Source organism: Rhinolophus ferrumequinum, chromosome 10, assembly GCF_004115265.2.
Source record: "Rhinolophus ferrumequinum isolate MPI-CBG mRhiFer1 chromosome 10, mRhiFer1_v1.p, whole genome shotgun sequence".
Taxonomy (NCBI): domain Eukaryota; kingdom Metazoa; phylum Chordata; class Mammalia; order Chiroptera; family Rhinolophidae; genus Rhinolophus; species Rhinolophus ferrumequinum.
In genome coordinates this window covers 54,752,706-54,768,030 of record NC_046293.1, presented here as the reverse complement: position 1 = coordinate 54,768,030, position 15,325 = coordinate 54,752,706, and the positions used below count along the sequence as shown (strand labels likewise).

Here is a 15,325-nt window from a genome sequence, read left to right as displayed (position 1 = left end):
ATTTTCGACGAAGGAGACAAAAACATACCGTGGAGAAAACAAAGCCTCTTCAATAAATGCCGTGTTTCCCTGAAAATAAGACCTAGCTCTAATCAGATCTAATGCATCTTTTGGAGCAAAAATTAATATAAGACCCGGTATTATATTATATTACATTATATTATGCCCAGTATTGTATTATATTATATTTATTATAATATATTATATTATATTATATTGTATTGTAATATTATATACTATATATTATAGTAAAATAAGACTGAGTCTTACATTAATTTTTGCTCCAAAAGACACATTAGAGCTGATTGTACAGCTAGGTCTTATTTTCAGGGAAACACAGTGGTACTGGGAAAATTGGAAAGCCACATGCAAAAGAATGAAACTAGACCGCTATCTGTCATCATATACCAAAATTAACTCAAAATGGATGAAAGATCTAAACATAAGACCTGAAACAATAAATTGCATAGAAGAAAGCATAGGTACGAAACTTGTGGACCTTGGGTTCAGAAAGGGTTTTATGAATTTGTCCTCAAAGGCAAAGAAAGTAAAAATAAATAAATGGGACTATATCAAACTAAAAAGATTCTGCACAGCGAAAGATACCATCAACAAAAAAAGAGGCAACCAATTGAATGAGAGAAGGTATTTGCAACAATTCCTCTGATAAGGGGTTAATATCCAACATTTATAAAGAACTTGTACAACTCAACAACAACAACAACAACAAAAAACACAAAGAATCTAATTAAAAAATGGGCAGAGGACCTGAACAGACACTTCTCCCAAGAAGGCATACAATGGCCAATAAATATATGAAAAAATTCTCTACTTCACTAGCTATTAGTGAAACGCAAATCAAAACCAGAAAGAGATATCACCTCACAACAGTTAGATTGGGTATCATCAACAAGATAAGTAATAACAAGTGTTGGAGAGGCTGTGGAGAAAAAGGAAGCCTATTAAAATGAGAAATAAGTAAGATTTCTTTGTTTTTAAATGAAAGCATTTACATTTTCAATAAACTATAAGACACTTAAATTTTTTTTCCTAGAGAAACTGTTAAATGATGAAGGGAACATCTGTCAAATATAAATGAAAATCATAAAATTACATTTTGTGTGTATAGTAAGTAAAATATCATATAAATATTTAAAAAGTATCTCCTCTGTTCTTGGTGATAATTTTTTTCCTAAATAAAACTCAGAACATAATTTTACTTTTAAAAACAATTATTGTTTAAGAAGTTTCAACAAAGTGTTCAGAAGAATGGGACTCAGAAAAACGTAAGAAAGTAATTGACATTAAATGAGAAACATATTAAACAAACAGAATTGTTAGAATAAAAAAACAAAGGGAATGGACGACGATGACAGGGAGTCTATTGTGATTTGCAGACGCTATTGAAATTTCATGTTTATATTTTTAAAATTTCCCTGCAATGTGTCTCTAATTCATTACACCACATTATTTCATTTGCTTGTGAAAAATAGTTTTCCTTGTCATATCCATGAAGGCTCGCTTGACTTGCTGATTTCTTAAGCTGTAAATAAAGGGGTTCAACATGGGAGCTACTGAGGTGTTTAGCACAGCAACTCCCTTGCTCAAAGACACCCTATCTTTGGCTGAAGGTTTGATATACATAAAAATGCAGCTGCCATAAGAGATGGATATGACAATCATGTGAGATGAACATGTGGAAAAGGCCTTTGTCCTCTGACTAGTAGACGAAATTGTTAAAATTGTTCTGATGATATATATGTAGGACAGAAATATCAATGCCAAAGTGAACATTAGAGTAAACACAGCACAGGAAAACCCCATTATCTCTAGGAATTTGGTGTCGGAACAAGAAAGTTGCAGCAGGGGAAAATAATCACAGGTGAAATGGTCAATAATATTAGACCTACAGTAATCAAGGTTTAAGAGCAACAGGAGTGCGGGGAATATGATTAAGAATGAAACTAGCCATGAAGCGAAGACAAGGAGTATACAGACTCTTCGATTCATGATGGTCGTGTAATGCAGAGGTTTGCAGATGGCAATATAACGGTCATAGGACATGGCAGCCAAAAGGTAAAACTCAGTGACGCCCAAGAGAATGAAGAAAAATAACTGAGCAATGCAATCATTAAAGGAAATCGTTTTGTCCCCTGAAATAATGGTGCCCAGGAACTTGGGTATAGTGACAGTTGTGAATGAAACCTCCAATAGGGAGAAGTTTCTGAGGAAGAAATACATGGGGGTCTGGAGGTGGGAATCCAGCAGGGTGAGTGTGATAATGGTTAGGTTCCCAGTGATGCTGAGTATGTAGGTGATGAGCAGAAAGACAAAAATCACCATCTGAAGCTTTGGGTCATCTGACAGTCCCAGGAGGATAAACTCTGTTATTTCTGTATGATTTCTCATTCTTCAGTGGCGTTTTGATTTATCTCCTGCCAGACCTGTAGGAGAAAGCACAAGGAACAAACCTGAAGAGTGGATTAACAAATATCCAAGTGTGGAGCCAGAATTTGACTGAAATAGTATGTCATTTCATGTTCAGAGCAAATTTAAAGCAAACTGATAATAACAATGATCCTTTTCGGTAGGTACCCAGGAGAGGGATTGCTGGATCATATGGTATTCTATTCTTAATTTTTTGAGGACCCTCCACACTGCCTTCCATAGCGGCTGCACCAATCTGCATTCCCACCAATGGTGTTACGTAGATGAGGGTAAAAAGGATCAAATATATGGTGATGGAAGGAGAACTGACTCTGAGTGGTGAACACACAATGTGATGTATAGATGATGCATTACAGATTTGTACACCTGAAACCTGTATAACTTTACTAACAATTGTCACCCCAATAAACTTTAATTAAAAAAAAAAACAAAAACCAATGATCCTTTAATTTCCTCTGTTTTACAGGTGAAAACTCTTTGCTTGAGGCATATTAAAAAAAAAATTAGTATCACAAAGTTTGTAGTGATAGGGCAGGGATTTGTTCCTAGACTTTTCTGACTTCAAATATAACCTGTGAACCTTCAGAGACATGCACACCAAGTTTCTTCCCAATGAGAACCAGCTTTGTGTTATTGTTCCAATCCTTATTTTCCATTCTGTGTAAGTTAAACATTTAATTACACTGATAATCCTCAAAAATGGGAAAGATACTGTGTTTTTAAATAAAAAGTGACTGCTTTGTCCTTAGCCATCTATCAACTTTTGCTACTCAGCTTTTCCAACTCCTGCTACTACTACATTGAAAGTCAGAAATACTAAAGTCATTGCCGCTAGCAACTTCAGATGTTAGGGATAGAGACAAGAAAGAAATAGAAAAGAATTTAAGTAGAAAGAACTGAGGTTGATTACATCTGCATCCCTGGCAATATTTTATGGCATTTCAGCACACCTATGTGTGTGTCATTTATATCACCTTTATAACACCTTCATTCCTATACAACCTAATTCCCTTTTTATTTAAAATAATAATTAATAATCATTATTTTATAATTTAGGCTAATAATACATCTTTTCAAGATCTGCTTATCTGTTTAGGCTAAATTACCTGTATAAAGTACAGGTAACAAAGGACATGTAAAGGAAGCCAAGTTTTTTTTAACATATAATTTAAAAGAAAACTTCATAAAACATTGTTTCAGAGTTACTTTCCTTAAATTTCTTCGCAATTTATCCTTTTAATTAACTTTACTCCTGCTTAGTAACGTCATTCTTCCTTCAATTAGGGTTCTTTTTTTTCACTGAAAGAACTTGTTTTTCAAAACACCTTGAGGTCACAAAATGCATTCTCATCAAATGGACAACATTTAGTTTCAATCTGAAGATTGAAATTTCTCTAATAACTTACTGGCATTGGAGATCCAGTTCTAAATAGATCTATAATATATAAATATATATTATAATATATCAGATATATTATGATATATTATTATTACTATGCCATAGTGAATAATGTTCTCATTGTATTGTATTTTAACTTTATTTCAATTTTTAAAAAATATTTGTTTTTACTCTTAATTTTCCTGTTAATTTTAACACTTTTCTGAATAATACCATGACTTATTCTTTTTGGCTACTGAATAAGCCTTTGAAAGAATGTATGAACAGGTGTGAGGGAAGGTATTAATAGATATTGGAAGGATTCGTTTGAGCATCACTGAAAATGAACACTTGTATAGCCAGTCTTCAAGGACTAGAGAAACCTGGTTAAAGAAACTCTAGCAGGAGATGATCCAATATTACAGAATTGGGGGAGTTATATTTTATATGGAAAAATGTTTGTGAAAATTCAATGGATTGTATTGATTTTCTAACATCAAATAAGCTTGCTAAAAATTATCAGTATTTATTTTATTTATTTATTTATTTATTTATTTATTTATTTATTTATTCACCAGCTTTTTGAGAGAAATAAAACTTCAACATTTAACAAGATTCATACTATTCCTGGAGCCTTCAGTCATTCCACGGTTGTATTTATACAGAGTATGAAGTCTATCTTTAAGTATTTACCTCATCTTTTTAGCTTTTTCTCTGAATGCTAATCCATATTCTCCCCTGGAAGAATATGGTTTAGGTTGTTAAACCTTATATTTCCTTCCACATATTTCATCAAAATCAATTCTTACTTTCATTCTAAAATCCCTTGAGACAGACCCTTTGAGCAATTCAAAATGAAAATTAACAGTAATACTTCAGATTTCTTTAAAAAGATGGCCACAAATCATCTCCAAGGTGTCGTTCTGAAAACACTCCTATATCCTGCTCTTCCAAAATCCCTACCATCAGGTTAACATTAACAATGACGCTTTAGATAAACTAGATATTCACAATTGCTTTGATGTCCAAAGTGAGAAAGGTATTCTATGTTAAAGGCTACATCAAGTTTGAAGGAGCAAAGGAAGTTCTTTTGAGAGACTGAGATAAGAGCCTTACAGGTCCCATTTTAGTTCTGGTGTGTTTTATTGTTGTTTTTGTTTTTACTAATGTTTTATGCTGCACTGGGTGAAAATATCCCTTACTAATGCAAAAATTTTGAAAGTTTAATTGTTTCAAACTGCTATGTTTATTGGATTCTCTTCTCCACTAGAGGTTAATAGAAAAAAGTTTAAAACCCTATCTCCAAAGCAATGTGCTTTATTGATCCTATCACTCTGTTTCTTTCTACTTTATGAGTTTAAGGAGTTGTTCAGGGTTTAGGTTAATACATTAGAGAAAAGGAAAATTGTTTAATTCAATGTGGCTTCATAATTACTCTAAGTTTACTTTGAGCACTGTTCAATGATTCCAGGCTTTGGGCCATTATACAGGGTTCCTTTTGTTGTTGTTTTTTTAATTAAAGTTTATTGGGGTGACGATTGTTAGTAAAGTTACATAGATTCCAGGTGTACACAGGGTTCCTTTAAGAACCTCTCTTGGCCTGAATAAGCAGACTCCTCAATAATTCCAAAAGGTTGTCAGAAGGGTTGTTTTATTAGCTACTTTTTACTTTTTTCCCACAATTATTTTAGATGAATATTTTCCTGGAGAAACCTGAACAATTTATATTTCTTCATTTTGTCAATAATGGGCAGATTCAATTTTCTGCATTCATACCAGTTGTCATAAAAAATCAAGGGAAAGGAGACATCATCAAATCACATTTAATAATAGTTTCAGATATAGTAATACTCATATCTGTAGGGGTTTATGCCCAATATTGAGTAATAACCTCAAACTTTCAATTCATTAGCTAGCCACCTATAATTTAAACAAGGAAGAAAAAGTAAATAAATTAATCATAAAATTATAGTATCAAAACACTAGCAATTTCTTATTTATGGCATTCTAGGGTAAATTATAATTACAGAAAGTGTATGGGCTTTGCAGTTAGAGAAATATGAATTAAAAGTACAAATGGCTACTTAATGGATTTGTGACTTTAGATGAGTTAATTTCTTTAAGCTTTAGTTTTCTCTGTTTAAAATAAAGTTGAAATTTCAAGGGTGTTTTTGAGAATTAATTTGAATAATATAAATGAAAGTACTTTATAAAACATGAGGCACTTAAGATGTTTTAAGAAGAGCTGTTTTATTTACTTTATTTTTCTTTTAGTTGGAATTAATTCCCAACTTTGGGAAGATATTTGCAGTAATTGTGATTTAGCAAAAACATTATTTATATCAGTAAAATACTAAAGATTTTTATATTTCATCTCATTAAGCCCTGATAACACACCTATGAAACTTTTATCTTTATGAAAATTTTATCTTTATTCCCAAATAAAGAACTGAGGCTCAGACAGGTTAAGTACCTTAGGTATATTTATGTAGCTAGCAAATGTCAAATATAGTCATAGACTACCTGAAATTAAAATCTGTTCTCTTTTTTTTTAATTTTAAAAATTTATTTATTTATTTTAATTACATTTATTGGGAGTGACATTGGTTAGTAAAATTATATAGGTTTCAAGTATACAATTCTATAATACATCATCTATATATTGCACTGCGTGTTCGCCTCACAAAGTCAATTCTCTTTCCATCACCATATATTTGACCCTTTTACCTTCTTCTACCTTCCCCCTCCCCTTTTACCCCCTGGTAACCACTCATCTGTTGTCTGTGTCTATGAGCTTTTGCTTGTTTGTTTGTCTTGTTCATTTGCTGCTTTCAGTTTTATATCCCACATATGAGTGAAATCATATGGTTCTCGACATTTTCTATCTGATTTATTTCACTTAGCGTAATAATCTCAAGATCCATCCATATTGTCTCAAATGGCAGTATAAAATCTATTCTCTTAAACAAAGTGCTACATAGCCTATATTCAATTAGAAACCCACAGACACAGAGATTGTAATTTCCTGCCTTTATTTAATAGAAAATGAACACATTGATGTAATAAAACAAAATATACTAACCTCTTTGTACACTTTTTAATATATCCAGTTACTCCAATAACTGGCTATATATACTGTTTAATATATACTGTAATAACGCCAAAATATATTATTTAATTTAATTAAAATTTGAACTAATAAGTAATGAATCAATAAGGTCATGAATCAATGGGAAACTTCCATTGCATTCCATAGGCCTGACTTACCTGATTTTCATAAAGGCTCACTAGTGCACAGAATGGCTGGAATATAAAAAATATTAGCAACTGTCTTTGTAATCCAGGGAGACCAGCATTTTGGAAAACATTTCGTCTCATTTAACAAACAAATTTGCTTTCTATCGTCAATGTTTTTGTCTTAAATTTCCCATTTTGTCCAGAGGAGATATGTTTCTTAGAGTATAGAGAGTGTGAAAGGAGCAAATATATAAATGTGAAAAAATATCAGAATGTGTTTTAAAACCCTATGGTATGGTTTCTACATAGATTTTCTTGCACAAGCTACCTAATCGTTTATCTAGTTTCTGACGCTGGCTCAAGGGGACTAATTCCATGAATGAAAATTGCCAGAACAAGAATATACACAACACACCAAGGAATATAAAGGAAAATATACACTAGTTTTGAAATTGGAAAAGTAAGCTTGGGGGACAGTGTCCAATGAGACAGGAAAAAACAAAACAAAACAAAACACTAAGTGTGAAGTTTGTTTTCCTGGACATCATTTTTTCAGACATAGATTAGCAAGAAAATATCTTAATTCCTAATGCAGATCTCCACCTAATACTCCACACCATTTAAAAAACCTGGTAATCTATCACATTGTGCTAAACAGAATCATTAACTCCATTATTTTTAATTTGCCTTCCAACAACAATTTTTGGTACCATAATATATTGCTAATATATATTGCTTTTTGTCCTTGTCCAGTCTTGCTCACCAGGAATAACAGTTGAAGTGTTTCTGGTTTTGATTAATTAATGTTGTAATTTATACACCAAATATAATAACATCTGCAGTTAGTACCTTTGGTGATTAAATTATAATAACATAATTATGTCCAATTGAGATAAAATGGGCTTAAAAGCCAGTAAAACTATGTAGGTCCTTAGTAAAAGCTGTGTAAAATTTGCAGGTCCTACAGAGTTTTAAATATGTGTAAAACAGAGCAAACACAAGTTTTCGTTTTTCGGGGTATTTTTTAATCAGGCTATCATTGTGGCTATTATAACTAAAGACCTTAGGCAAATTACTCAACTTTTGTGAGTATCAATTTACACATTTGTAAAAAAAGAGATAATCTTGCCTAATTTGCCAGAAAACTGAAGATTACAAAAGATATGGTATAAAACATACCTAGTTCAGCATATGGCACAGAACAAATGCTCTCTAAACTGATGGTTGCCAGAGGGGAGGGGGATAAGGGGGCTGGGTAAAAAAGGCGAATGGATTAAGAAATACAAATTGGTGTACAAAATAGTTACAAAATAGTCATGGGGATGTAAAGATACAGCATAGAGGATACAGTCAATAATTTTGCAACAAGTACGTATAGTGCCAGGTGGGCACTAGACTAATCAGGGGTTCACTGCATAAATTACATAAATGTCTAACCACTGTGCTGTACACGTAAAACAAATATAAAATAATATTGAATGTCAACTGTAACTGAAAAAAATAATAAAGAACAAATGCTCTCTATAGGTGAGATATTATTTATGAAATTCATATCAAACTTCCAGGGGACATAAGAGTAATGAAGGCTTACTAAATATTCTTCTTTTACATATTTTTAAAGATAATAATGTTTGTCTAAAAAATAAGAGTTTATAACATAAAACATAACACATGCTTCCAGCATAACTAAGAAATATAGGATATTATGAGCTTCAAATTATTCATAAGTAGGAAAATAAATACCCAACTCCATCAGATGAGTGGGAAGAATTGAACAGATACTACAAATAGTGTGCAAAAAACTATTGGTGTTGCAGATATTTAATTTATTTCATATTTCATATAACTTTATGAAAGAAACTGTTATATTAGTAACAAAAGAGAAAGTTTAAGAGTAAGTTGATTAAAACAGTGTATACTACTTTAGCTATTATAGTACAAAATACTTTTATTATTCAGAAAAATCAGCAAAACGATTTATGTTCTATAGCCACTGGTTTTATATTCTTATGTAAATCAGTGATTACATAGAAACTACAAGATAGTTTGAAATGAAGACACAACATAGTCAAATTCAGGTTAAAAAAAGATTAAGCAATGAGCTCAGCATTGCAGGTACCTGTGAGATGGATATAGGGGGATATTGTAGAAGTTATAATTTCATTTTTCCTTTACTGGATCTTCACAATGACATTCGTTCATGTTAATACATACTTTCATTTGTTTCTAGACAACACTACTTTATGAACCAAGTTTTTTTTTTCAACTAAACTGTAATTCTGTTTTTTTTTGTGTGTTTTTTCTTTTTAATTTTATTGGGGAATATTAGGGGACAGTGTGTTTCTCCACCGCCCATCAGCTCCAAGTCATTGTCCTTCAATCTAGTTGTGGAGGGCGCAGCTCAGCTCCACGTCCAGTCACTGTTTTCAATCTTTAGTTGCAGGGGTGCAACCCACCATCCCATAAGGGAATTGAACCAGCAACCTTGTTGTTGAGAGCTCGCGCTCTAACCAACTGAGCCGTCCAGCTGCCCCTCTGGAAGCTCAGTGGCAGCTCATTGTCTTCAATCTAGTTGTGGAGGGCACAGCTCACTGGCCAATGTGGGAATCGAACCAGCAACCCTGTTGTTCAGAGTTCACGCTCTAACCAACTGAGCCATCCGGCCGCCCCCAAACCAAGTTTTTGAAAGCTTGTTTTACTTCCTGGTTCCTCAGCGTATTAATATTAGGTTGGTGCAAAAGTAATTGCGGTTTAAAAGGTTAAAAATAATTGCAAAAACCGCAATTACTTTTGCACCAGCCTAATAAAAGGGTTCAACATGGGAGCAGTGGAAGTATTGAAAATACTCTTACTCAGCCATAAGAAAAGATTAAATACTCCAATTTTAGACAACATGGACGGATCTTGAGATTATCATGCTAAGCAATAAAAGTCAGAAAAAGTCGAGCACCAATGATTTCACGGATATGTGGTATATAAAACTGAAAACAAAAAAGAAAGCATTTTACTATCTTTAAAAATCAGAAGTCTTCTTCAAACTAGTTTTTCATTTTAAGACAAATATATGCTTAATATTATGAGAATCAAGTGTCAGAGAATCAAGTATCAAATCAAGAATAGGTAGTGACATATGGAATGGCCTTTATGTTTCCAACCAATCCTCCATTTACCCTCAGATCTTCAAATTAACCATTATTAAATATTTACAGTATGTTAGACCAGATAGTTTTTCTATATATATTCACTCACAAATACAGTCACATTCACACATTCAGAGAGATATTTTTCTTTATACACTAATGCAATTTTACTGTACAGAATATTCTGCGATTTTCCTTTTTCTAGTTAACAATATGTCATGAATATCATTTCTTGTGAAATTCCTTAGATGAAACTCATCCTTTTAAAACAATTGCCTGGAATACCAGAGGTGACTTGAATAATCAATAATTTCATTGCTGATTAAGATTTAGGGAATTCGGTTGCTACCATCTTCACATCATTAGTTACAATGCTAAGTTCATTTCTGTGCATTCATGTTCATATATACAAGTACTGGTATAACATACATGTGAGTACTACATTTTGATAGATATTTCAAAATGTTTCTCCTATAGACAAGAATGAGCTCTTTTCACCTCATCCTAACCAACACTAGATATAAGTCATTTATACATTTTACAGACAGAAATTATGCCATAATTCACTTAATAATAAAGACAGTATCATAAAGATAAGATGTGGTCTTTGAGCTTGGGTCTTTGTGCCTGGGTTTTGAGCTTGAAGAGGTCCAATATCTTTGTAAACTTATAAAATTTATTTAACCTTTCTGAGATTCATTTCTCTACTCATAAAATGAGAGGACTTGTAGTCCTAACTTATAGGATAATGTAATGATTCAATGAAAGAATGTATAAATAGTGTTTAACAAAGTTGTTAGGATATAGTAAGTGTTTAGTACTAAATGTTATATATTATTTTAAATCTCATATTTTCCAATAAATAGATTGAACATTTTTCATATTTATATTTCTCATCCATGAATTGCCTGTTCATAACTTGTGTTCACTTCTCATTTAATAGTAGAAGATAAGTATGCATTATTGATATAAGCCTTTTGTGTGTCTCATCTGTTGCAATGTTTCCAGAGCCTATTCTTATATTTTAACTTCTTTCTGGTGTGGTTCAACTCAGAAGATTGTACAGTCGATCATGAATTCTTGGTGACCTATTCTTCTCAGGGTATCCTACCATACATACTTCAAAATTGTGTAAATATTTGTTTATATTTAATACTTCTATGGTTTTACTTTTTACATTTACAGTTTTTACTCCATACAGAAGTTATTCTTATGTGAGATGTGGATCCATATTTGCTGCTTTTTTAAACAAATAGCCAACTGCCCTAACATCATCAAGCTACATAGAATATGAGAGTTTGGACAGTGAGTTACAAAGAGCACAAAAGTCATATGAATAGTAGGAAGCATTGATAAGAACTTTATTCTTTAACACTACTAGTTCTTTCATTTACTAGAGAAAAATATAACCTTTTGAATAGTGTCCTTAAAGGCTTGCCTCACTTGCTGGTTCCTCAGGGTATATATAAATGGATTCATCATAGGAGCAACAGAGGTATTAAGAATAGCCACTCCTTTGATCAATGATGCCTTTTCTTTTGTGGAAGGGTTGGCATACATGAATATGCAGCTTCCATAAGAGATGGAAATGACAATCATGTGAGAGGAACATGTAGAAAATGCCTTTTTCCTCTGACTGGCAGAAGGCAGTTTCAGAATTGTCCTGATGATGAACGTGTAGGAAAGAATTATTAATGCCAAAGTGAAAAGCAGAATCACTATTGCAGAGTAAAAAGCAATCACTTCTAGGAGCCAGGTGTCTGAGCAGGATAACTGCAGGAGGGGAAAATAGTCACAAGCAAAGTGATCAATGATATTGGAGCCACAGTAATCTAACTGGAGAAAGAGAATAACTGGTGGGAAGATATTTAAGAATGCTGCCAGCCAAGCACAAAAGACAAGCAATATGCAGACTCTTTTGTTCATGATGCTTGTATAATGCAGAGGTTTGCAGATGGCTACATAGCGATCATAGGACATGGCAGTTAGAAGGTAAAATTCAGTTATCCCCACGAAAATGAAGAAAAACAATTGCGCTGTGCAATTATTGTAGGAAATAGTTTTGTCTCTGGTGATAATTGTGCCCAGAAATCTAGGAATACAGACAGTTGTAAAGGATATCTCTAGTACAGAGAAGTTCCTGAGGAAGAAATACATAGGGGTCTGTAGATGAGAGTCCACCAAGGTGAGGGTGATGATGGTCAAATTTCCAGTAACACTTAATATATATGTGATTACTAAAAAAAGAAAAATCACAACCTGAAGCTCTGGGTCATCTGATAGTCCTAGAAGAATGAATTCTGTGGGTACTGTGTGGTTTTTCATTGCCGATTCTTTTTCGTCCCCTTTAGAACAGAAAATATATTTTCCTTACAGAACACTGAAAACAAAAAAAACCCACGATTGAGGATACAGTATAAAATTTAAAATATCCATGATAATGAATAATCTATGGAATTCAAAATCACCTTCAGCAACTCTCTCTAATTTCTATTTGGCCTTACATTCAAGGAACGAATATTATCTGAAATTAAATATTGATCTCTTTTCTTTGAAATACACAGACCATGGATAAAAAAACTTGTGCTAACATTTAAACAGAGATAATTCTTCTACTGTTTCTTTAAAATCAAACTTCTAATTATTGTTTAAAATATTTACCTTCTTTTTAAAAATATGGATATATTCTAATTGATTTTTTTTCCTTTCCTGAATGTTATAAAAAACAGTCTAGATTGTGGGTAATCTAAGTACAGAGTTTGAAAGCTTACAGAGGTTATTTTGACCTACCTTCATATTTGGCACACATAGTTTAGGAAACTTTTACAAAGTTAAACAACTAGTCAACATAGTAATCATCTCACTTTAGAACATACATGTTTATCCATAGGAATGTTTTGCTGGCATTCTCTCCCTCATGACTTTCCTATGGATTTGGTTGATGCTATCAGTCTCCCTACATCATTTTTTTTCCCTTTTATGATATAAAGGCCAGAAGACTAGGAAGGTAAACTTCTATTAATATTATTAAAATAAATAGTTACCTAGAGATAATTTAATTCATAGAATGCACAATTCATTCTTTTTTGTTTACAGTATTACTATAACAAAGGAACAAGTAGATGGTCAAAAAACAATTTACTAAGAAGGAGATATTCTTTCTGATGGGGAATGTCTTTTTATAATCTTATTTCTGTAAGAGAATACCATTAAACTTGGGAGGAAAAAAAACATGAAGAACCCCAGACTTATTCCAGGGTTCCTGCTTTAGGACTGTATTAATAGTCTTCTTGGTAGTGAAGGTATTTAACTTTTAATATGAAAAAGGATGTAAATCTACGAACAGATATGCAAATAATATTTTAAAACATTTGAATAAAATGGAACAATATAATGAAGAATAAGAAATTTACTTACTTCCTGGTTCTTCTTGATGGTTTAGCCTCAAATTTAATCGTCTGATTTACTTAAATATTTACATCATTTCAGAGCTGGTAAACTGAGTTAGCAATTTATTTGATTTCTATTATACTATCAAAACAAATGTGGTGATTTCACTTTTTCGTGGCTCTCTGGGATCATAGTTCTCTTTGTTGTTAGACTAGTAGTATTTGATTCACAATATCCTTCATCCCTGGTATTGTAACATTTTTGGAACAGTTTATAATAATATAACTCATTCCTGCCTTTCGTCTCTCCTCCACACTCTCTGTATAAACTCAGTTACACCTGTGTGGACAGTAATGTATTTTCATTTGCCCTTTTCATACAATGTAAAACAGTTATTAAACATTTTCTTTGATTTATGCAAACATTTTAAAAGAACATTTTTTAATTCTACGATTATACATCTATAAATCTAAATACTGTTTTCCTTAGGTTAAGAGACTTAAATTTCTGTAAGCTTAAGAGACTCATATTTTTCTGCAAATGCTGTTTTGAAAAATAGAAAATTCTTCTGTATGTATGTCATGCAAATGGAACTGGACTTATTTTATCTGTGTCTTTTTGGCTCAAGGGAATTCATTAAGTAAAAGGGAGACATCATTAAAAGACATGGGTGAATCACTTTTATAAATATTGATGAAGAATAAAAAAATGATTGAGTTAAATGAGGCAAATATATAAACAAGGTGTAATACTGAGTATGTGGATGTTTGATTTAGAATTTGATTCTTCTATGATTGTACAATAACTCCACATTATTCACCCAGAAATTCTGGACTTAACCTCAAGAGGGTTCTAGTGCTTATATCCCTAGAATTTTGGCAAAGTAGAGAAGAGTTCTTTACTATACCAGAATGAAAAGGCAGAAAACACTGCTTTGAATTTCTGGCATGACTTAATTGTCTTCTGAAATGGACAACATATTAAAGTCTGATGAGGTGTTTTATCCCTGTATTGACCCTTTGAATTCAGGAAAATCTTTCCCACCATCCATGACTAATATCACAGCAATGTTTGCTGTAAGTTGCTTTTATTGCCTTTGATTACTTTCCATCACTCTATCATGTGCTTCCATAAATCCGAACATTAAATTCCTTTGCCTATATTTGACATCTTCTCATTGTGAGAATATTTATCAACCAAGAAAATAAATATTTGAAAATCAGTCACCGGATATTATTACCTTGTTTATTTTCACATTTTATGCAATGAGAGATATAGATTTTATTTCTAGAAGAATATAATATTCTTATACTATATATCCACATATGTGTAATATGAATTTTACATTTAGCAATTTATCCTTATTTTGCTCACAGTTATAAATATGGATGTAAGGCATGTGGACATTTAATGCCAGGGGTGCAGATTATTTATAGGATTTAAAGATGAGAGTATTTGAAAATGGGACAGAAGGAAGAAAAACAGAACAAAATGAACAAACGACTAGTTAACACATACGACAATACATAGACATCTAGATGCGTTGAACTTATAATAGATACAATTAAAATACGCATTAAAAGTATTAGTTCATAATGTTCAAGTACAAATAGTGAAACTGATTTTCCACTTATGAAAATTCCATTCATTTCCCTTTATTTTTGTATTCAAATAGTGAATCTATTCATATTTTGTATCTTAAACTCTTTAACAAAAATACATGTAGCAATAA

At 32.1% G+C, this 15,325-nt stretch overlaps 2 protein-coding genes across 2 annotated transcripts; both read right to left on the bottom strand.

The window, feature by feature from the left end:
* Nucleotides 1–1,467: 1,467 nt before the first annotated feature.
* Nucleotides 1,468–2,409, bottom strand: LOC117028911 (olfactory receptor 6C1). The gene has a single exon (XM_033117746.1). The coding sequence runs from the start codon at nt 2,407–2,409 to the stop codon at nt 1,468–1,470; it is 942 nt and encodes a 313-aa protein (XP_032973637.1).
* A 9,180-nt stretch (nt 2,410–11,589) lies between these two features.
* On the bottom strand, nt 11,590–12,528 carry LOC117028907 (olfactory receptor 6C3-like). The gene has a single exon (XM_033117743.1). It carries the CDS (start codon nt 12,526–12,528, stop codon nt 11,590–11,592), a length of 939 nt encoding a protein of 312 aa, XP_032973634.1.
* Nucleotides 12,529–15,325: the final 2,797 nt, after the last annotated feature.